General features: G+C 45.3%; 1 protein-coding gene across 1 annotated transcript; it reads left to right on the top strand.

Annotated features, from left to right (window-relative positions):
* Window positions 1-20,906, top strand: AQP4 (aquaporin 4). Its single transcript, XM_030552960.1, has 5 exons — window positions 1-115; window positions 13,997-14,411; window positions 15,233-15,397; window positions 16,655-16,735; window positions 18,558-20,906. Exons 1-5 carry the CDS (start codon window positions 84-86, stop codon window positions 18,831-18,833), a joined length of 969 nt encoding a protein of 322 aa, XP_030408820.1. The 5' UTR covers window positions 1-83; the 3' UTR covers window positions 18,834-20,906.
* Window positions 20,907-23,673: the final 2,767 nt, after the last annotated feature.

The following is a 23,673-nucleotide window of genomic DNA, read 5'->3' as shown; positions in this document are numbered from 1 at the left end:
CAGTAATCTGACTCCCAGTGCACTCCGGGCTGTGCTCCTGGCTCTTAGAGCTCTGTCTTCACTGCACACCATCCAGGGAAGGAATGAGTGACAGACCAGCAGCAAGAAGCTGGGGGTAAGTGTCTTGCTCTTACTAGGGAGCTACGCCTGAGTTTGTTCAGTGGACTTGAGATGTTTAGAAATTGCAAAGGTGGCCCGGGCAGGCATAGGTGGTGTGGGGAGAGGGTTTGTTCCTGATCTTTTGTAATTAGATGTATTTATTAGAGAGTATTCTGACTGTATTTTTCCTGCCACTTTTAGAGCAACGAAGGAAGTCTGAAGAGGGGCAAGGTGGGGAAAATATAGATCTCCTCCCCAGCCAATGCACTCAGCATCTCCCAGCCCGACCCCAAACCCAAGCGAGCACTCACCCAAGCGCTTCCCTGCTGTCCAACTTGGCTCGGCAAGGGCCAGCTGGCCAGCGCAACTTGAAAGAAATTAGCAGGCGCCGACACAAGCCGTTCAGAGCAACAAACCCCGCTTTGTTCTGGGGCCGGGCTGGGCCCAGTCCAGCCTGCGGGTGCGAGTTGCAGCCAAAGGCCAATCGGCCGCCCCCCACGGAGCGCGGAGGGGGCAGAGCGGGGGCTGCAGCGCCGAGAGGGTTAAATTTCTCGGCGCGCCTGTTGCCGGTGTGAAGCCAAGGCAGCTGCGGCTGGGGGGCTACAGGGGGGCGCTGCAAGTGGGAGCGCCTCGTCTGCCCTCCCCAGTGCCCTGCACCCAGGAGCCCGGCTCCTGTTGTCTTGCCCCGCTCCCTGCTTTCATTCGCAGGCAACGCTCCCTGCAGCCCCAGCTCCTCCCCTCTCCCCGAGCAGCAACCCACGAGCGGCGCCTTTAACGCCGTCCCCGACCATCCCCGCTGGCCCGGCCGGGGCTGCTGGACTAGGGTCCCCGCTCGCTTGTGAGTTGCGCTCACCGCCCCCCGGGCAGCCGGGAGTTGGGTTCCAGAGCAAGGCAGGGCCGGGGAGGGATACTTGGTGCATGAGCTTGGCCAAGAAAGTTGGTGGGGGAAGTGGGGTGAAGCCGCCCCAGTAACTGGGTTAGCCCGTCGCTGTCTGGGAGAGGGGTGGCGGGTGGGTGTTTTGTCCGTGTGCAGAGCGTGAAACAGGAACCACCCGGGGCTGCGAAGTGGTCACTGAAAGGTCAGAGGCGATGCATTGTCTTTCACCCGTTTGGACAGGGTCCAAAAAATACCTTCCTCTGGAAAGTGCTGCAATCCAGGGCTGCCCAGAGGGGGGAGCAAGTGGGGCAATTTGCCCCTGGCCCCGCAGGGGCCCCTATGAGAAAATGGTATTCTATAGTGTTGCAACTTTTTTTTATGGAAGGGGCCCCCGAAATTGCTTTGCCCAAGGCCCCCTGAATCCTCTGGGCAGCCCTGCTGCAAGCTGCCTCTTAAATACACCGGTCAGTATTTTAGGGTCTGGGGCTTGTTGCAGAAAGTCACTGCCTCAGTGGCTTTCTTTCAGATTTTGCCTCTGAAGAACTCTAAGAGAGTTATATAGAGAACTCTAAGAGAGTTGGTCACTCTTCCTGGCCAATGGGAGCTGTGGAGCAAGTACTTCGGGCAGGGGCAGTGTGTTGCACCTCCCTGACCACCCCAGCACCTAGGGGCCACAGGGACCTGGTGCTGCTTTCGGGAGCAGTGCAGAGCCAGGGTAGGTAGGGAGTCTGTCCTAGACCCAGGCCCCGTTGCACTGCGACCAGACTTTTAACAGCCCGGTCGGTGGTGCTGACTGGAGCCACCAAGGCCCTTTTCGACCAGGCATTCTGGTCGAAAACCAAATGCCTGGCAATCCTAGTTACTGTCTAGAAAAGATTGAGAAGCGCTGCACTGGATGTTGCCATCGAACCAGGCCATAGGTTTGGTTTTGCTTATAAACTATGGGTTATTTTCCCGCAAAGAACTACAATATACGTGTTCCTTGCAAAATTGGGTTGAATTATATTTTGAAACCAAAACGAAATTGGTGAGAAAAGCATAGGACAGCATGCGCTTGCATTGCTACAGCAGCTGACTGTCTCACAAGTTGTATGCAGAGTAGTTGTAGATGTGTCCATCCCAGGATATTAGAAAGACAATGTGGGTGACGTAATATCTTTTTTGGACCAACTTCTGGGGCGAGAGAGACAAGCTTTCAAACCATCCACAGTTCTCCTTAGACATCCAATGTGTGTCAGAGCTGCTGTGCCACAGCAGGTCTCAGGGTGCTCCAGCTTGCTATTGAGATGACTGTTAAAATATTTGTGAGATTCACAAAATATTGAAACAAGTGACACATGGAGTGTTGTTTGCAATAATCCTGCATTTGCTTTGTTTGCTCTGCTCACTTCTAATCACTGACATAATTTTCATAAGAAAAGGATGAATTTTTAAAATTTAAGTGAACTTTCTTAGTGCCGTCTTTATTAGTAGTATTGCTTATAGTAATGCGTAGAGACCGTAATTCAGGTTGGGGCCCTATTTCACTAGGTAGGTATATGGTAAGGCCTGGTCTACACTAGGGAAGGGGGGTCGATGTAAGATACGCAACTTCAGCTATGGGAATACCATAGCTGAACTTGACATATCTTATTTCGAATTACCTCCCGTCCTCACGGCGCGGGATCGACGGCTGCGCTCCCCCGTTGACTCCGCTACCGCCACTTGCTCTGGTGGAGTTCCGGAGTCGATAGGAGCGCGTTCAGGGATCGATGTATTGCGTCTAGCTGAGACCCAATATATTGATCCCCGATAAATTGATCGCTACCCGCCGAGTAGTCTGGATGTACCCTAAGAGACAGTCCATGCCCCAAGGAGCTAACACTCTAAATAGACCAGGTAGACAAAGGACATGAGGGAAAACTGAGGCATGAAAGTGTGAAATGACTTACCCATGGTCATACAGCAAATCAGTTGCAGAGTGAGAAATAGAACTGATGTCTCTTGACTCCCAGTCCACTGCACTACCCTCTAGGCCAGGGGTCGGCAACCTTTCAGAAGTGGTGTGCCGAGTCTTCATTTATTCACTCTGATTTAAGGTTTCACGTGCCAGTAATACATTTTAACATTTTTAGAAGGTCTCTTTCTATAAGTCTATAATATATAACTAAACTATTGTTGTATGTAAAGCAAATAAGGTTTTTGAAATGTTTAAGAAGCTTCATTTAAAATTAAATTAAAATGAGGAGTCCCCCGGACTAGTGGCCAAGAGCCGGGCAGTGTGAGTGCCACTGAAAATCAGCTCACGTGCCACCTTCGGCACCCGTGCCATAGGTTGCTTACCCCTGCTCTAGGCCATAATGCCAATCTTTTTAGTGATCACAGTTCACATTTCAGTGTCATAGCTACACTGGCACATCCATGCCCGTAGGATGGTAAAGGAAAGATGTGTGTGATGGCTGTCCTGCTGGCTGAGACACCCACGTCCTCTAGAGCAAAAAGCATGAGCAGCTCCACCATAAGTAAAGAGTTACAGCTCTGTAACTAAGGGTTGTAACAACTCATGTCCTCTGTGGATCAGCACAGAGGGGAACCAGTAACACACTCATTAGCGGGTTACATGTGCATAAACAAAGCAAACACTTAAGATAATACTTGTAAAAATATAGATGAAACGATACAGGGCTCTGTGTTTTTCCATGAAGCTTAACAGGCTGGAAATTTACCTTCTCTTGATAAACAGAGCCTGACTATTCATTTGTGTAATGTCTTAATATAATACTTGGCTCTTAAATAACACTTTACACTTTCAAGACCTTAAATAAACATTAACTGAAAAATCCGTAAACACTCTTACCCCGATTGCCAGTTTACAGCCTGCCCTTTGTAAGGAGCAACCTGTTATTGCACTGACCCTGGAGCAACCTAGGAGAGACTGTGACATGGTCTACACTACAGGCTTAGGTTGAGGTAAGGCAACTTACCTCCATCTGATTATATCAATGTCTACACTACAGCCTTGCTCCAGCCGATGTAAGTGCCCTACTTCACCGACATAATAACTCCACCTCCACGAGAGGCAGAGGGATTATGTCCGTACAGTTAGGGTGGCACAGTGTCTATGCTGTGTAGAGACTGCATTACTTTCATGGGCTGCCGGCTGTCGTTCTTGTCAATTTCACAGCTCCTGACTGGAACCCTGAAATTGACAAGAAAGGTGGTTAGGTAACCTCCTATGAACCTTGTGCCCAGCTCACAGCTGGGGCTGTCTCTCCAGGGTAGGTGGAGGGCTCCAGCTGTAAGCCCAGCTACTGCCCAGGCTTCAGCTACTGCTCCCCATGGAGCTAACCGCTGGAGCCTGGGCTCCTGACTCCTCATTCGTCACTAGGAGCCCAGCTGCCACCTGGTGAGCAGGAGCACCATCAACAGTGTGGACATGGAAAACCACAGTAATTACTATGGTGGCTGTAAGTTGACCTAACATAGGTGGACTTAATTTTGTAGTGCAGACATGTCCCGTGACTCCCCAAATTAGTCTCCCTTCCATTCTCTCCGCTGCCCCTGAGGGGGAGTAAACTGCATCAGGTTGAGTCCTAGATTTATAGATTTCAAGGCCAGAAGGGACCAGTGTGATTATCTAATCTGACTTCTGATATAACATAGGCCATAGAACTTCCCCAAAAGAATTCCTAGAGCTGATCTTTTAGAAAAACATCTAATCTTGATTTTAAAATTGTTAGTGATGAAGAATCCACCATGACGCTTGGTAAATTGTTCCACTGGTTAATTACTCTCACAGTTAAAAATGTGTTCCTTATTTCCAATCTTAATTTATCTAGTTTCAATTTCCAGCCGTTGGATAGTGTTATATCTTAGTCTGCTAGAATGAAGAGCCCCTAATTAAATACTTGTTCCCTGTGTAGACTTATAGATTGTAATCAAGTCACCTCTGACTCTTCTCTTTGTTAAGGTAGATAGCTCAAACTCTTTGAGTCTGTCACTGTAAGGCGTGTTCTTTCCTCAGTCTCGTGGCTTGCCTCTGAACTCTCTCCAATTTATCAACGTTCTTCTTGAATTGTGGACACCAGAAGTTACTCCTGAGGGAATTCTGTGCCAAAAAATTTAAAATTCTGCATACAATTGTCATAAACAGATAAGAAAAGTTAATAGCACAGAAGTACTTTATATCTCTTTGACTGTAAAGGGTTAACAAGTTCAGTGAGCCTGGCTGTCACCTGACCAGAGGACCAATCAGGGGACAGGATACTTTCAAATCTTGAGGGAGGGAAGTTTTTGTGCTGTGCTGTTAGTGTTTGGTTTGTTCACTCTGGGGGCTCAGAGGGATCAGACGTGCAACCAGGTTTCTCTCCAGTCTCTCCGATACAGGCTCTTATAAGTTCAGACTAGTGAGTACTAGGTAGCTAAAGCGAGTTAGGCTTATGGTTGTTTTCTTTATTTGCAAATGTGTATTTGGTTGGAAGGAGTTCAAATTGGTATTTGGCTGAAAAGATTCTAATTTGTACTTGTATACTTCGGCTGGGAGGGTATTCCCAGTGTCTATAGCTGAAAGACCCTGTACCTATTCCATTTTAAATTTACAAAGCTAATTTTTACTGTTTTTCTCTCTTTAATTAAAAGTTTCTTGTTTAAGAACCTGATTGTTTTTTTATTCTGGTGAGACCCCAGGGGACTGGGTCTGGATTCATCAGGGAATTGGTGAGGAGAAAGGAGAGAAGAGGGAGAGAGAGGCTGATTTCTCTCTGTGTCAGGATTACTTTCTCTCTCAGGAAGAGTCTGGGAGGGGGAAAGAGAAGGAGGGAGGAAGGTGAATTGTCCTCTCTGTTTTGTGATTCAAGGAGCTTGAATCACAGTGATCTTCCAGGGTAACCCAGGGAGGGGAAGCCTGGGAGAGGCAATGGTGGGGGAAAGGGTTTCCTTTCCTTGTGGTAAGATCCAGAGGGTCTGGGTCTTGGGGGTCCCCGGGCAAGGTTTTGGGGGGACCAGAGTGTACCAGGCACTGGAATTCCTGGTTGGTGGCAGCGCTACAGGTTCTAAGCTGGTAATTGAGCTTAGAGGAATTCATGCTGGTACCCCATCTTTTGGACGCTAAGGTTCAGAGTGGGGAATTGTACCATGACAACAATATTTTTAAATTATGCAAATTTTATTTGTCAATAAATAAGTGTGGAGGCTCCAGCATGGCAGTGGGGAGCACAGGCCACCAACTACACAGAGATAGGAAATCACCCTGCACCTCCCCTCACCCAGACATAGACTTGGCGGTAAAGTTACACCTGATCCTGACACAGTGCTAGGACCCAGGACTGTCCCAGAAACACCCCAGGGCCCTGCCCCTTTGTGCCAAGCACACTAGATGTAGGCAGACAGGCTCAGCCCAGGAGGATCCAAGTATGAAGGGGCTTAGTGTAAGGAGATCTATGTGTGGGGTGATAGGGTTCTGTGTGGGGCAGTCGGGGTGCAGGTGGCTTGATGGGGGGTCTGGGTGCAAGAGGGATCTGAATGAACGGGCTCATTGGGGGGTGGTTTCTGGATGCAGATAAAATGAGTCTGTGCTGGGGTGTCCAGGTGAAGGTGTTTGGGGCTCAGCCAGAGGGGTATGGGTGTGGAGTGCTCAGCGGGGGGGGTTCCAGTTGCTGGCTTAGTGGGGTGCAGGTCCAGGTGCTGGCTTGATAGGGTTCAGTGGGGTGGGAGTCTGGGTGCGCGGGGCTAGTCAGGGTGGTCCAAGTGCAGGGATGGGGGTTCTAATAAAAGGGCTGGTCTGGGTGCAGGAGTGGGGTCCAGATGCAGTGAGGTGGGGCTTAGCGGGGGGATCTGGGTGCAGGAGGCTCTGGATGCAGAGAGTGAGGCTTGTTGGGGTGTGGGTTTGGGTTCAAGGAAGTCAGTGGGGGTGATTCTGGGTGCAGGGCATGAGGCTTGGCAGGGCAATGTGAGTATGAGGTGGGTCTGGATGCACGGGGGTTGGGCAAATGGGGGAGTAGTTCCCCGTACAGTGACCCCTGTCCCCTACAGCTGAGGGGTGATGAGAGCAAGAAGCGGGAGTGCAAAGCTTCCTGCAGCTAGGGAGGTTTCTGGAAGTGGGTCTGATCCAGCCCTGGCTGCTTCTTGCAGAGGAAGAGGAAGTCCCATCCTCCGCAGCCAGCCAGGACTAGTAGCTGAGCCTGGCACAGGATAGGAGCCTCTGGCCAGGACGTCCCTATCCCACCCTCCCTCCATAAAGATTACCACTCTGCTGTCTGTTCTTGGCTCCCAAAACAATGCATCTGTGCTGCAGGGGAACGGCACATGACCAGTCTTGTGGCTTCCCTTTGCTTCCCTGTCAGAAAGTCATTTTTCTGTGGGGAAGCAAATTAATCTGTGAGGGACATGAACTCTGCACAGATTGTGGCACAGATTTCCCCGAGGAGTAAAAAGTGGACACAGTTCCTGCTGCAGTGCCAAATATAGAGGTAAAATTACCTCTCTACTCCTACTCAGGATTCCCTTGTTTATGCGCCTAAGGGTTACATTAGGTCTTTTGGCCATAGCATCACACTGGAAACTCATCTTCATCTGATTATCCACTACAACCACAAAATCCTTTTCAGAGTCACTACTTCTCAGGATAAAGTCCCCTATCTTGTAAGTATGACCTATTGTCTTTGTTCTTAGATGTATGTATTTACATTTAGCCATATTAAAATACATACTGTTTGCTTGAGTCCAGTTTACCAAGTGACCTGTCCTCTTCATTATTTACCATGCCCCCAATATTTGTGTCATCTGCAGACCTGACACATCATATGCCCTCTGATGTGCTCGTGTAGCTATGCCAACAGGTACATTTGGCAAGGCTTTGCCCCAGGGGCAGCTCTAGCCACTTCGCCGCCCCAAGCACGGCGGCATGCCGCAGGGGGCGCTCTGCCGGTTGCCGGTCCCGCGGCTTCGGTGGACCTCCCGCAGGTGTGCCTGCGGAAGGTCCGCTGGTCCTGCAGCTCCACCGAAGCTGCAGGACCAGTGGACCTTCTGCAGGCACGCCTGCGGGAGGTTCACCGGAGCTGCAGGATTAGCGGACCCTCCACAGGCATGCTGCCAAAGGCAACCTGCCTGCCGCCCTCCTGGTGACTGGCAGAGCGCCCCCCGCGGCTTGCCGCCCCCAGCATGCGCTTGGCATGCTGGGGCCTGGAGCTGCCCCTGCTTTGCCCCTTTCTGCCAACTTGTGCAGGGGTGGGGGAAATGAAGTGCCTGCTGCCCCTGCATGCTGGAAGCAATAGTACAACACACTGGTGCAAGGGAATAAGGGGGCACTTCAGGCCCCCTTACATTCCACCAGCATACAGGACAGGCCACAGTGCCCTCTTTCTGACAGGAACATATTTTTATTCTAATTTTACAGAGGAGGAAAATTAAACACAGAGTGGTTGTGACTTGGCCAACATTGCACAATGACTCGAGAGTAAATCCAAGGTGAAGACTAGGAGTCCGGCCTCCATGCGCAATGCACCAGACTGTTGCCAGGGAGGTAATATTTGGTTGAATCTGTATTAGACGTAGGCCAGTGATAGAAGGTGGGTTTAAGTGACAATCTGGTTTAGGGTTCAAATTCAGTGTCGATTTAATAAGCTGTTTTTGTGAATATTTAGCCATTTTGAATGATAGAAATGTTGCAAGATTAGCTGTTGTTGCATGATTTCCACAGTCTTAGTGTGACTAGGTGTATTGTGCCTTTGCAGCTCCCTGACTGGGAGCTCCACGGTCCTACTATACCCCAACCCAAGAAATAGCGAGCTGAGAAGAGAACAGTGAATATGGATCCTCCAAGCTTGCCTAAAGAGGAGTATTTAGAACAGTTGTTTTGGAAACCACAGGGACCAGGTCCTCCAAGGGCTAGAGGGGTTTGCAACATCCAGTCAGGCCCTGGTGACCCAGATAAAAGGAAGTTCAAGGGGCTTAGCTGTTCAGTTCCTGGCTGGGAGCAGAGGAGAAAGGAAGGATGCTCCTCTCTGGCCACAGGAGCTTATGGGATAGCCAAAGATTATTTTCTGGCAGTATTTTGCAAAGCTGGGTTTGCAAGGAGAGTTAGTACCTAAGAACCTTAACCCTGGGATAAGGATGAAGTTAAAAGGCCTGGTGAGAAGAAGCAGCAACTGATTGACTCAAGCAGTGTGTGGCTGCTGTGTGTAGGGTCCCTGACCTGGGTTGGAACCCAGAGTAGTGGGCAGGTCTGTGTTCCCTCACAGGTAACATGGCATAAACCCCAAGAAGGGGAGGGAGTTTGTTTGGGAGCCTGAACAAGTGGCTGAACTTAAAGGACCCACAGCCACTGCTGAAGACCCTAGCGAGGGACAAGAGATTGTTTATGTATTGGGAGAGGTTCACTCAGACTTTGTGACTTGGACAGAGGGCCAAGCCACTGAACACCCACCAAAGTCAGTCTGCAGGAAGTGCCTGAGAGAAGGACTGCAGTACTGAATCCAGCCCCAAGGAGGTGCTCAAGAGGTGAATTCTTCACCCTGTGGTTGAAATCTTGTGAAAACAATCTCACCTGGCTCAAAAAAAAAAGAAAAATTTTGTCCCATTCTCGTTCGGGCACTGACCGAAACCAAAACTTTAGGTGCTAGTTCGTATCTGTGTATCCAACATTTTAAAGAGGTTTAAGATTCCGGTTTTGCTTCATCTTTTCACCTGCTTAACCTTCATTGCTTCCATGGGTAATTGTCCCAGGGAAATGCAGCAGTTAATAGTTAAAGGGAAGCAGCAGGTGGCTGCTACTTATAAGGTCCCTGGGTTGGGACTTGGAGTAGTGGGCGTGCCTGGGTTCACCTCCACCCTCCCCACCCCCCCACACACACACTGGCCACAGGTGGAGTGGTCAATTCCCTGAAGAAGGAGCGATTAAACTGGCCCAGGGAAGGGGCTGAAGACCTAGAAAGAGGGGCTGCATTTGTGGGACTTCTGTTACAACACACCCCAAAGTCAACAAATGGCTAAGGCAGGTCGTGTCGGAGAGAAGGCTTTGGATTCTTCGATCATGGGATGGTGTTCCAAGAAGGAGGAGTGCTTGGACTCCACCTAACGAAGAGAGGGAAGAGCATCTTTGCAAGCAGGCTGGCTAACCTAGTGAGGAGGGCTTTAAACTAGGTTCAGCGGAGGAAGGAGACCAAAGCGCTGAGGTAAGTGGGGAAATGGGATACCGGGAGGAAGCACAAGCAGGAGAGCGCAAGAGGGGAGGACTCCTGTCTCAAACTGAGAAAGCTGGACGATCAGCAAGTTATCTTAAGTGCCTATACACAAATGCAAGCAGCCTGGGAAACAAGCAGGGAGAACTGGAAGTCCTGGCACAGTCAAGAAACTATAATGTGATTGGAATAACAGAGACTTGGTGGGATAACTCATATGACTGGAGTACTGTCACGGATGGATATAAACTGTTCAGGCAGGGCAGAAAAGGTCGGGGAGTTGTATTGTATGTAAGAGAGCAGTATGACTGCTCAGAGCTCTGGTATGAAACTGCAGAAAAACCTGAGAGTCTCTGGATTAAGTTTAAAAGTGTGAGCAACAAGGGTGATGTCGTGGTGGGAGTCTGCTATAGACCACCAGACCAGGGAGATGAGGTGGACGAGGCTTTCCAGCAACTAGAAGAAGTTACTAGATCGCAGGCCCTGGTTCTCATGGGATACTTTAATCACCCTGATATCTGCTGGGAGAGCAATACAGCGGTGCACAGACAATCCAGGACGTTTTTGGAAAGTGTAGGGGAAAATTTCCTGGTGCAAGTGCTGGAGGAACCAACTAGGGGCAGAGCTCTTCTAGACCTGCTGTTCACAAACTGGGAAGAATTAGTAGGGGAAGCAAAAGTGGATGGGAACCTGGGAGGCAGTGACCTCATGGTCGAGTTCAGGATCCTGACACAAGGAAGAAAGGAAAGCAGCAGAATATGGACCCTGGACTTCAGAAAAGCAGGCTTTGACTCCCTCAGGGAACTGATGGGCAGGATCCCCTGGGAGAAAAGCATGAGGGGGGAAAAGAGTCCAGGAGAGCAGGCTGTATTTTAAAGAATCCTTAGTGAGGTTGCAGGAAAAAAACCATCCCAATGTGTAGAAAGAATAGTAAATATGGCAGGCAACCAGCTTGCCTTAACCATGAAATCCTTGCTGATCTTAAATGCAAAAAAGAAGAAAAAGGGGTTTCTTCAGGTATGTTAGCAACAAGAAAAAAGTCAAGGAACGTGTGGGCCCCTTACTGAATGAGGGAGGCAACCTAGTGACAGAGGATGTGGAAAAAGCTAATGTACTCAATGATTTTTTTGCCTCTGTCTTCACAAACCAGGTCAGCTCCCAGACTGCTGCACTAGGTGGCAGCACAGCATGGAGAGGAGGTGACCAGCCCTCTGTGGAGAAAGAAGTGGTTCTGGACTATTTAGAAAAACTGGATGAGCACAAGTCCGTGGGGCTGGATGTGCTGCATCTGAGGATGCTAAAGGAGTTGGCTGATGTGATTGCAGAGCCATTGGCCATTATCTTTGAAAACTCATGGCGATCAGGGGAGGTCCTGGATGACTGGAAAAAGGCTAATGTAGTACCCATCTTTAAAGAAGGGAAGGAGGAGGATCTGGGGAACTACAGGCCAGTCATCTTCACTTCAGTCCTTGGAAAAATGATGGAGCAGGTCCTCAAGGAATCAATTCTGAAGCACTTAGAAGAGCGGAAAGTGATCAGGAACAGTCAGCATGGATTCACCAAGGGAAAGTCATGCCTGACTAACCTAATTGGCTTCTATGAGGCGATAACTAGGTCTGTGGATGAGGTAAAAGCAGTGGATGTGTTATTCCTTGACTTTAGCAAAGCTTTTAATATAGTATCCCACAGTATTCTTGCCAGCAAGTTAAAGAAGTATGGGCTGGATGAATGGACCATAAGGTGGATAGAAAACTGGCTAGATCGTCGGGCCAATGGGTAGTGATCAATAGCTCCATGTCTAGTTGGCAGCCAGTTTCAAGCGGAGTGTCCCAAGGGTTGGTCCTGGGGCCAATTTTGTTCAATATCTTCATTAATGATCTGGAGGATGTGGAAAAATTGGAAAGAGTCCAGTGGAGGGTAACAAAAATGATTAGGGGGCTGGAGCACATGACTTATGAGGAGAGGCTCAGGGAACTGGGATTGTTTAGTCTGCAGAAGAGAAGAATGAGGGGGGATTTGATAGCTGCTTTCAGTTACCTGAAAGGGGGTTCCGAAGAGGGTGGATCTAGACTGTTCTCAGTGGTACCTGATGACAGAAGAAGGAGTAATGGTCTCAAGTTGCAGTGGGGGAGGTTTAGGTTGGATATTAGGAAAAACTTTTTCACTAGGAGGGTGGTGAAGCACTGGAATGGTTTACCTAGGGAGGTGGTGGAATCTCCTTCCCTGGAGATTTTTAAGGTCAGGCTTGACAAAGCCCTGGCTGGAATGTTTTAGTTGGTGATTGGTCCTGGTTTGAGCAGGGAGTGGGACTAGATGACCTCCTGAGGTCCCTTCCAACCCTGATATTCTATGATTCTATGAAGGGAACTGAACTGTACAGAGTGATTTAGCTGGAACAATAGGTGAACAATCTCCAAGGAGGAAGCCCTGGGGGCAGTGCTCTGTACCAGAGCAAGGACAATTTAAGACTGAGGGGAAGGCTGCAGGAACAGACCAACTGTAAGTACTTGATAGGCCCTGTTGGACTTGTATCCAGAAGGGATCTGTTTGTTGTTTCACAGGAGAGGGCTGAGTCACTGAAATCTACCTAAGAAGTTTAACTGCCACCAGGGGTCACCACAAGCAGAGCAATGCAGAGGGAGTGCAGGTATAGACACACACTCAGCCAGTACAGGTGCTCACGTGAAGTGAGTGGGCCCTGCCACACCTCCCCTGAGAGCATCAAAACTGCACTGCTGAGAAATTCATGGTCATGTGTGCCTCTAGCGCTTATGAAGATACATAATGCATTCTTTCAAGTGTTAGGTATGTACTATGGCTCAAATATCCTTAGGTAACGAGTTATCAAATTCCTCCATCCTTCCATCTGAAATTCTGCTCTGAGTTGTAGCAGTTCAACATTTTTATTTTCCTTTGTTTAAATAAAGAAAAAGAAAATCTTGTTTGCATTCCTTGGAAACTCATAAAATGCTCCCTTTTTGGTTTATTCTCAGTTTATTAATACTAACAATAACCCTTCTTCAGTAACCCACTTTCATAGGTCTCTGGGCACATAACAAAAATATAACTCATCATGAAGGCAGTGTAGCCTAGTAAATATCAGTGCTGGTGCACAGTTGAAACCAATGTGGTACTTTCTCCCCCCAACCACAGCTCTCCGCACTACTTATACAATAAATATCACTACATCTCGCTCCTCATCCTACAAACATAGCCCAAAAGAAATTGAATGTTTGATTCAGGGGACAAAATTTAGGATTTCTTGTATTCTCCTGACTGACTTAATTTTACTCAATGTCCATCCTGAAGAAATTGTCCTCTGTGCATAAATATGTTGTTTCCTATTGAGACAAAATAATATTTCAAAAAGAGGCTCCCTTATAAACCCTTCTAGGGCAACTTCCAAAACTGCAACACCAAGGAAATTATGATTTTGATAATTTGCATAGAAAGGCAAGCTATCCATAGAATAAACACAGTGGACAAAGGGACCCCTGAAGTTAATAGGGTTTTACAGTATGCAAGTTCAATGCAGACTAGAAGGACAAACCTACTTATTTTAAAAAACCTATAGGCTTCTTTACCTGAAACTCCGTCTGTTCAGAGAAACTTTCCTTATGAAACACAATGACTAGTTGCCCTGTATCCTTTAGACCGCAATATACTAAGAACAGGACCTCCTGAGCATGCATGATGTTTCATTATGAGGTCAGTCTCTCTTGCAATGCACATCGTTATTATTAGCCCCACTATAAGGTACCCAGTGTTGCTGCCATCCCCAGAAGGTCAGCCGGACAAGAATACTATGCAGCAAAATCTAAGGCTGACTTGGTGACTTCTGATGCAGATTTGTTTTCTTTTTCAGTAAGTGTGGACGTCTGTGTAAGTGTGAGACCATCATGGTGGCATTTAAAGGCGTCTGGACTCAGCCTTTCTGGAAAGCTGTTTCAGCAGAATTTTTGGCCATGCTAATTTTTGTCCTCCTCAGCCTTGGCTCTACAATCAACTGGGGTGGATCTGAAAAGCCTCTGCCTGTAGACATGGTCCTTATCGCTCTCTGCTTTGGACTGAGCATTGCAACCATGGTGCAGTGCTTTGGACACATCAGTGGTGGCCATATTAACCCTGCTGTGACTGTTGCTATGGTCTGCACTAGGAAGATCAGCCTTGCCAAGTCTGTCTTCTATATTGTTGCCCAATGCCTGGGTGCCATAGTCGGGGCAGGAATTCTCTACCTTGTCACACCCCCAAGTTTGGTGGGAGGCTTGGGAGTTACTACGGTAACAACTTTTGCTCCTATTCTTAAAGTAGAATAACTTTTTAGTATCAGATTTAAACCCAGAAAGTAGAAGCGATGGTTTAAGTGCATTGCTGGTTTATTTACAACTCCTATATGTGGCTTAGATCTCTCATTAGGATGGGTTTATGCTGAGCAATTCTTTTACAGAAGATTTCTCTTCTAGAATTCCCCCAAATCTGGTAACAGAAGGCAATGTTAATCTACGTTCACAGTTTAAATATACATGCATGAAATACAATCTCAAGAAGAATTCTGAAATTAATTCTATACCATTAGGATGGTGATTGAAAAAACATCAATTTAAAATGACACACTTCTGAAATAGATGGTGCCTTAGATTTCCACTTTGTTCTAAACTAATAAGGAATGCCATCAGTTAACCCTGTTGCAGGACCTATTAAAAATGCACTTGAGCCACACGCTGCTTAATTTTTAATTGAAATTTCAATTAATTAAGTCAGGGCTAATTAATGAATTTATAATAGAATAGTAAATTACAGTGCTCCCAAGAAAAAAAGTTGTGCAAGTTTAAGTGCAGCATTTGCAAATTCGATACGTAATAAATGCAGTCTAGCTTTGAAGTTCTACATTAAAATCCAGTAAGAACTTTCTTGGTCAGTCCATCAGTAATTTTCCATGGCTGTCAAAAAAAAAAAAATGAATCCATACCTTTCCAAAGTACAGTGCCGTTTCATCACTCTGCATGACTAAACATTTTAAATCACAGAACAATATTTGTAGTAGCTTTTTGAACTGCAAACTCACCTTTGCTTAATCTTCGGGGGTTGTTTCTTTTTCCAGGTACATGGAGATCTTTCCGCTGGCCATGGACTCCTGGTGGAGTTGATAATTACATTCCAGCTGGTTTTTACTATTTTTGCCAGCTGTGATTCAAAACGAAGCGATGTCACTGGTTCAGTGGCTTTAGCAATTGGATTTTCTGTTGCAATTGGACATTTATTTGCTGTAAGTTAATGACTTCTGTTTAAATAATAGAGCCCTTCTTCCACTGCCCCTACTCCAGAACTCGGTGGGAGCTCCAGGAGCCTTTAGAGTTGTAATTCTTTAGTAGCCTGTTGAGAATCCATTGCAAAGCCCATTGAAGTCTATAGGAGGCTTTCTATTGACAGGGCATTGGATCAGACCTTTATCTGTCTATGTATATGTTAATTTTGTTAATTCTGTCACTAGAAGGGTGACCTGGAGAATGATAATATAGTCTGATACTACAAAGGTGGGCAGGAATACAAAATCAAAAATGCCTCAAAGTGGTTTGGTGACAGTACAGTAACTCCTCACTTTACATTGTAGTTATGTTCCTGAAAAATGCGACTTTAAGCGAAACAATGTTAAGCAAATTCAATTTCCCCATAAGAATTAATGTAAATGAGGGGGTTCGGTTCCAGGGAAATTTTTTTCACCAGACAAAAGACTATATTATATATATACACACACACAGAGTATAAGTTTTAAACAAACAATTTAATACTGGTACAGAGTGATGATGATTGTGAAGCTTGGTTGAGGTAGAGGAGACAGAAGGTGGGATATTTCCCTTACTGCTACATGATGAACTAGCAATTGGCTGAGCCCTCAAGGGTTAATTCTCTCCCTCTACAAGGCAGCAGGGATGAGGGAGATATGCGCATTTCCCCTTTAAGTACACTGCCTTGTTAATTAGATCAGCTTGCTGAGACCGCAGCTGCTACAAGCTCCCTCCATCCTGAGCCCTGGTGTGTCCCCCCTGCTCTATGGAAGATGGGGTAAGCAGGGTGCAGGAGCGGGGGGGAGTGGGACCCCCTGACATACCCCCTCTTCCTTCCCTCTCCCCCACACAGCAAGCAGGAGTCTCAGGGAGCAGTGCCCATGGCAGTGGGGAGAGAGACAGCTGCAATTGCTAGTCTGCTGGACAGTTGCAGCACAGGGAACTTAGGGGAGCAGGAGCTGATGGGGGGCTGCCAGTCCACCCTGGTTACAAGCCCCCACCAGCTAGCTGCAATGGGCTGCTCTTCCTGCAAGCAGTAGACAAAGCAGGCGGCTGCCAAACGATGTTGGAAGGGAGAATGTTCCCTAATTAATCAGCAATGTAACAATGAAACAACGTTAACTGGGACGACTTTAAGTGAGGAGTTACTGTACTGCATTACAGCAAATGGCGATAGTAAATGGTTGAATAATAATGTTCTAATAATAGCAATATTTAACATTTTATTTTTACTGTAGATCAATTACACTGGTGCCAGTATGAACCCTGCTCGATCATTTGGACCTGCAGTTATCATGGGGAAATGGGAAAACCACTGGGTAACTGCTTTTATGCTTCATTTACAATAGCAAAAACCAACTACCAAATTATATTTTTTTCTTCATTTGCTCTTCTTATTCTTCATAATGTTCCATAAAGACAATCACTGAGAAAGATGGCCACTGACCTGCCACAAACTTTACCATATTTATCTATTCTTTGCCTAAAGTACAAGTCTTAAAGTTGTACTCGGTCTGTCCTGTGTGGGATGAATTATAATTGCCTATTGTGTATTTGGAGGTTGAGATTTTGAGGAGGTTGCAAGCATGGAGAGAGAATCAAGACATGTTAAAAACAAAAAACGCAATGTGATCAAAAGAATTGTTGTTATTGGAAAGAAAGATACTTTGAACTTGACTGAAAATCTCTCTGTCAAGCTGGTGAGTAGTTACTCAGGTAATCCTCTGGCTTCACATTTTCTAAATGCTTCTAAAAAAAGCAGGCCAGATATACAACATGAGAACTTCTCCATTTTGATCTGGCATCAGTGGGCATACATGAGTAACTACTCACCAATGTGAGATAATGGGATCAGTATCTGGCCTTGTAAGAGTAAGACCATAGCTAAAAGCATAGATATTACCTGCTTTGATGAGAAAGCATCAGCCCAGCTAAGAGTACATGTGTAGGAAGCTTTTTTGATTAATAGATTTTGCAGTGCTAACAATGCAATAGTTTATTAAAGCATTCTAGATAAAATAATTATTAAAAACAAATTCACATGTGTTAGGAGAGAGGGGTAATGTCTTACTTTCCCCTAATTAAAGCAATGACAGTTATTTTTAGAGACTCTTCCAATATTATTTTTAAGAAGGCCACATAGTCTCGTTTTTATCTATATTTCCTAATTTGAAACAATGGGCCCATCTTATTGCCCCTGCAGTTCATAGCAAAGCTTTCATTGCCTTCAGCTGGAGCAGGATCAGGCCCATAGGCTCTGATCCTGCAAACGCTTACACCAGGCATAACTTTTCCTCCATTAGTCAACTTACTGAAGTGGTTTTACTCTTACCACCAAATGATTTATTCAACTTTTAAAACAACTGTAATTATTCACAAGATTAATTAATTATCTAAAGCCATCTAATACATAATCAAAACTATAAATATGTGTATAGTATTTATTTGTAGCAACAGCCCAGGGGAAGCAGAACTGCTTGCTGCTTGAAAGATCTCTTCTGCTCCTGAAATAAGAGACAGTCACATGCCCTTAGCAATGGCAGGTGGGACCTGTAACAGTACATGGCCAACTAGTATTGCAGGACTATTGGAAATTTTGTTGAAGCAAATTGGCAACCACGGATTTGTGTGCAAGTGGGATAATTAGACATCTAACTGCCTCTTCTGGGTGAATAGAAATCAGGTATGCAGAGCTGTCTGCAATTTCAGAGACCAGGTTTGGATTCTTTTGAAAATGTGGTCCTAAAAATAGAAGTAGAAATATGTGTTTATGTACTTTGATTTGTTTTCTGTATTTATACACACAAAAAATGAGGTGTTAATCTCCCTGTACTTCCGATTTCCCTTCTACAAAACTGGAATGATAACACTTGCCCATCTCATAAGCTTGTTGTGAGGACAAATTCATCAGCATTTATGAAATGTTCAGATTCTCCAGCGTTAAAGGCCACAGGAGTACCTAGACAGACACAGCCTCATTGTTCAGATCACGTCCACCTCTGAGCAAGGGAGGTTGGTTAAGCTCTCTACTCAAGGGGCTTTGTGGACAGTCATCCATTTAAAGTCTTCACTAAATTGCTTTTCTCTGAAACATTTTCCTTTCATCACGTACCCTTGTGGGGTTTCTTCCCTCTCTTGTAGGTCTATTGGGTGGGACCAATAATAGGAGCTGTCCTTGCAGGTGCCCTTTATGAGTATGTATATTGCCCAGATACTGAGTTGAAGCGACATTTTAAAGATGTCTTCGGTAAGGCTACCCATCAGTCTAAAGGGAAGTACGTGGAGGTGGATGATAGCAGGAGCCAGACAGAGACTGACGACTTGATCCTGAAGCCTGGAACGGTTCATGTGATTGACATTGAGAGTGAAGACAAGAAGGGGAGTGATCCAACCAATGAGGTGCTCTCTTCTGTATGACTAGCAAGGAGCACTGAAAGCAGAGAACGGCCGACTAGAATGTCCACAGATATCCTTCCACCCATTAAAGAGACAGATCTACTGTAAACCAGACACCTGCAATATCTGAAAATGTATGGAGATGACAGCAGCTATGTAGTTGCTTCACCAAGCTATACACCTGCTCAGTTTGATTAGAAATGTACTATATTTAAGAGTCCCCATAGATTCTTCCAAATTCAGAAATGTCCTTTTTTGGGAGAGAGTATCCCCAAAGTCAATTGGAAAGAGCTGATAGCATTCCCATTTTAATAAGGCCATCAAAAGCAAGATGGAAATAGAGATGTTTAACATTCAGATTGACAGTTAAGACTTATCTGCAAATGCCTATAGCATGCAGACGTATTTATCAGATTATTCTTCTGACATTTAATTGGCTGTTGTCAACCCTGATTAGAATGTCTTATCCATTAAGTGTTCTTTGCAACGTTCAGTGACAATAATGCCAAAGTACAGCATGTAACAGTCATCCAAATTTAAGGTAGTATTTTTTGTTCTTATATATCCTGTCATTATTTCTTTACAAATTCTGAAAAAACTGTATTTTCATAGGCAAAAATTGGTTCCTGTCAGTCATCCTACCAATTTTCATCCATTACATATCCCTGTTCTGTTGTAAAAAATACTGCCTTCCTGCCATTCCCCACAACTAAAAATATTGAAGCCAAAGGCTCTGATCTACTGCAATAATGCTGTAAAACCTTTGCATGATTATGTATTGTATGCAGGTTAGCAAAGTTGTCCATCTGGTGAAACGTTGTCTTGAGGTTCAGCTATTGACCATTTAGTATTAGCTGACTATAGGTCATGCAGGGAACCAGAAGGCCCACATGTTACTCAGTAACTCAAGTAAAAAGAAATAAATGTTCAGGTATCAGAAGAAAGGATGGCGTTATCTGTTTTCAGTGCATTTATTCAAACAAATATCACCATGCTAATTTATATAACTAAACATTTAAATTACCCACTTTGCTGACAATTTTATTTTTATTTATTAGCAAAATAAAGGTGGATTTTTAATTTTTTTTAACTATATTGAAGCACTGACTCGAAAATATTTGTAATAACAGCTTATATTGATATGATTGCCATTGGTTTTGACTTTTTTTGCAAACGGATCTCTAGTTAGTTGAACAGCATCAATGATTGTGGCACTGTTCATATAATCTTATTCTTTCATTTCTGTGGCAAAGTTTCCTCTGTTAATTAAATTTGACAATAAGAAATGCAAGCATGTGATGCTTTTTAGAGAAACAGGGAAAGGGATGCCCCAATGATATTACATACAAAAGTGCTTACGTCACCAATCCTTCCTTTATAGAAGTGTTTCAACAGAGGTAGCTAATCCAACATAAAACCTTTATAGAATCTTTTTAACAAGCTCATGGCTTTGTTCCTAACTAGTTGCATTGGATTTTTTGTTGTTGTCGTTGTTTTTTAGGGTTTTTTTTATGATTTTGGCAATATTGTATTACAGTGCTTATTGGAACACCATTTTCTGTCACCCTAGTTGTATAGGTTGTATCTACAACTTGAAATCTGTTCATGATTATTTAACTACAGTAAAAAAAAAAAAAGTTGTGGATTGTATGTAATAGACTTCTCTGTCCTTTGATTTACAATGTGTGCAAGCGTGTAACTCATTAAAATGAGTAAGGGGGATATATGTATGTATATGGAGTAATGGGATAACAGACCACTACTAAGTTCAAATCTGTGCATCATTGCATAAGGGCATCTCTGGCACCAATTTATTTCAACTAGTAGTCCAGGCATTATCATGTTATATTCATATTCCTGATCTCATCCTCTCTTTGATAGCTTCTGTCTCTGTAGCAAAGGGGGATGTTTTTCGTGAATTGTATATATCTGATACAGGTGCCTCATCAAAAGTCAAGAATTCAAACATAAGAACATGCAAGACAATTTCAAATTACATTGATGAATGTTGTCATGTGCTAAGGGTGAAATCCATCTCTGTGCAGAGAACAGTGCAAGGTCGCTACATATGCTGACCAGAGAGATTTTGCTAAACATTTAGGGCTTGTCTACATCAGAAAGTTGCAGCGCTGGTGAGGGAGTTACAGCGCTGCAACTTTGAAGGTGTACACATCTGCAGGGCACCACCAGCGCTGCAACTCCCTGTTTGCAGCGCTGGCCGTACTCCCGTTTTGTCTCGGGTGTAGAGGATCCAGCGCTGGTGATCCAGCGCTGGTAATCCAATGTAGACAGTTACCAGCGCTTTTCTTGACCTCCGTGGAAGGAGGAAGCCTCTGGTAATCAAGCTGGTTTCCTTTCCCGGTTTGCTCTCTCGGTCCCGGAGCCACCCAGCAAACCGCAGGGAAGGAGACCTGCTTGCTCGGGGTTCCAGGACCGAGAGAGCAAACCGGGAAAGGAGACCAGCTTCGCCGCGGTTTGCTCTCGCATTCCCGGAGCCAGCCAGCAAACCGCAGGGAAGGAGACCTGCTTGCTCGGGGTTCCGGGACCGAGAGAGCAAACCGGGAACGCCGCGGTTTGCTCTCTCGGTCCCGGAGCCACCCAGCAAACCGCAGGGAAGGAGACCTGCTTGCTCGGGGTTCCGGGACCGAGAGAGCAAACCGCGGCGAAGCTGGTTTCCTTTCCCGGTTTGCTCTCTCGGTCCCGGAACCCCGAGCAAGCAGGTCTCCTTCCCTGCGGTTTGCTGGCTGGCTCCGGGACCGAGAGAGCAAACCGCGGCGTTCCCGGTTTGCTCTCTCGGTCCCGGAACCCCGAGCAAGCAGGTCTCCTTCCCTGCGGTTTGCTGGGTGGCTCCGGGACCGAGAGAGCAAACCGCGGCGAAGCTGGTTTCCTTTCCCGGTTTGCTCTCTCGTCCCGGAACCCCCCTTGAAGCCGCCCAACAGCGCTGCAGTGTGGCCACATCTAACACCACTTGCAGCGCTGGTTGCTGTAAGTGTGGCCACTCTGCAGCGCTGGCCCTATACAGCTGTACTAATACAGCTGTAACAACCAGCGCTGCAAAATTTTAGATGTAGACATGGCCTTAATAAATGCATGATTTCAGCAGGCTAACTAAAAGGGACAAGTTGTACAACATTCATGGACTGTTAGATAGACTTTGTTTCTTGCATTTCAATATTTTAAGAAGCACAGTATACAGTGGCTCATCACTTGTGAAGTTTGTACAGCCTCATGTTCTTTAGATACAAGGCTCTGGTTTTTGCACTCATGGCTCATTTAGACAAAAGTCAGATACTGTGGCTGAGGTGAGCATGAAACCAGCCAAGTCAATACAGAGACCTTTTTTTCGCCTTGTAACACTCTTTGTTAATGAAGCGTGGCGAACACTCAGAGCCAGTCCCAGAAGAGCGCCTCACACAAGGAAAGAAACAATGATAAGATACAGAATGTTCAACAACGAAGGGAAAAAAGGAGGCAGCCAAAACAAATAGGACAAACTGATGTAGAATATTGCCCCCTGCTCTCTATAGACTTAGGAAGGAAGAGTCAGAAAGTGAGATACAGTGGCTCTGCTCCTATTCCATTTGAATTAGAGTCATCAAGAAGTTTGCCATTGACTGCAATGGAAACAGGATCAAGGCCTAAAGTATGTTTTCACTGAGTCCTTTCTTAGGGCTTTCTCCTGTTCTCTGACCCATGATGCACTTCTAGGGATAGCTCAGTGGTCTGCTAAACCCCGGGTTGTAAGTTCAATCCTGGAGTGGGCCATTTAGGGATTGGAGGCAAAAATCTGTCTGGGGATTGGTCCTGCTTTGAGCAGGGGGGTTAGACTAGATGACCTCCTGAGATTCTATGATCTGTTTTGCAAAATCAGAGGTCAAGAGAGAGCCATCAGGTATGCTGTTTCATTTTGCAAGTACATGCATTGGATTTGAGTTTTATGACCCAAGCCTAAAATAAACTCCAGCCGTACTCCTCTTTATCATCTGTTCTTCAGCACCACAAGGAGAGATCACCATTTATCCAAGCCACAGTTTGATCTCTCTAACAAATTGATTTAGCCTGATGGTATTGATTTTTGTGTTGCTTCTAAGTTGTTTTATGGTGATATCATTAACATACAATATTTGGGTTAAACAATATAGACTTACACAATCTTTTTAACTGTTTGTATGTGTGATTGCCTTAATTTTTAAAATATATTTATTTGTATTTTAGTATTCTTTCATGTTCACTTATGCTATACATTTTTTCAGCTATAAGTTTGTTGCAGCTCATAATGTAACCAATGACCTATTAAGTGATATGTGGGATATTTAAAGCTTAAAACTTATTTCATTTATTATGGTGGATGGTCACTGCAATAAATACACCATGTGTGTCATTATAATCCTGGAAACTAGAGATGGAGAAGACTTCTTATATCTGCTCTGTCAGTATAGGATTGTTTCTTACAATAGTTGCACATCATGGCTACTGTGTTCAAAATATTTATTTTTAATTACTGTAAACCATAGGAAAAAGATGAACATTGAAGGTGGGGTGAACGTAAGCAAATACTTTGTTTGCAAATACCTTAAGTAATCTATCACCCAAATGATTACTGATCTCAGCAAAAATGTGATTTCCTGAAACTTCTGATATATTGTAATTCTTACCCCATTGAAGTGTAACTAGAAGTTGTATCATTGACTACGATGGGAGTAGGAGTAGGCCAAAAATCTCATATCACATGCTGTGCTTATATCTAGTATATGTGTTAGTACACAAACTTTCTGCACTATATTTTGTTTCTAGTCATCAGTACTCTGCTACAACGGTTAGTTAAAAACATCCTTTAAAATAATCTTACATATTTCCATCT

This window comes from Gopherus evgoodei, chromosome 2, assembly GCF_007399415.2.
Source record: "Gopherus evgoodei ecotype Sinaloan lineage chromosome 2, rGopEvg1_v1.p, whole genome shotgun sequence".
Lineage (NCBI taxonomy): Eukaryota > Metazoa > Chordata > Testudines > Testudinidae > Gopherus > Gopherus evgoodei.
The sequence above is the reverse complement of the archived record's forward strand: the minus strand, read 5'-3'. Positions and strand labels throughout refer to the sequence as shown.

Bases quoted from the DNA above. Each gene is read 5' to 3' on its own strand.
- AQP4 (XM_030552960.1), top strand. From the start codon at position 84: ATGAGTGACAGACCAGCAGCAAGAAGCTGGGG. The intron at 116-13,996 runs GTAAGTGTCTTG...TTTCTTTTTCAG, and splicing joins CCAGCAGCAAGAAGCTGGGG to TAAGTGTGGACGTCTGTGTA. The intron at 16,736-18,557 runs GTAACTGCTTTT...CCTCTCTTGTAG, and splicing joins GGAAATGGGAAAACCACTGG to GTCTATTGGGTGGGACCAAT.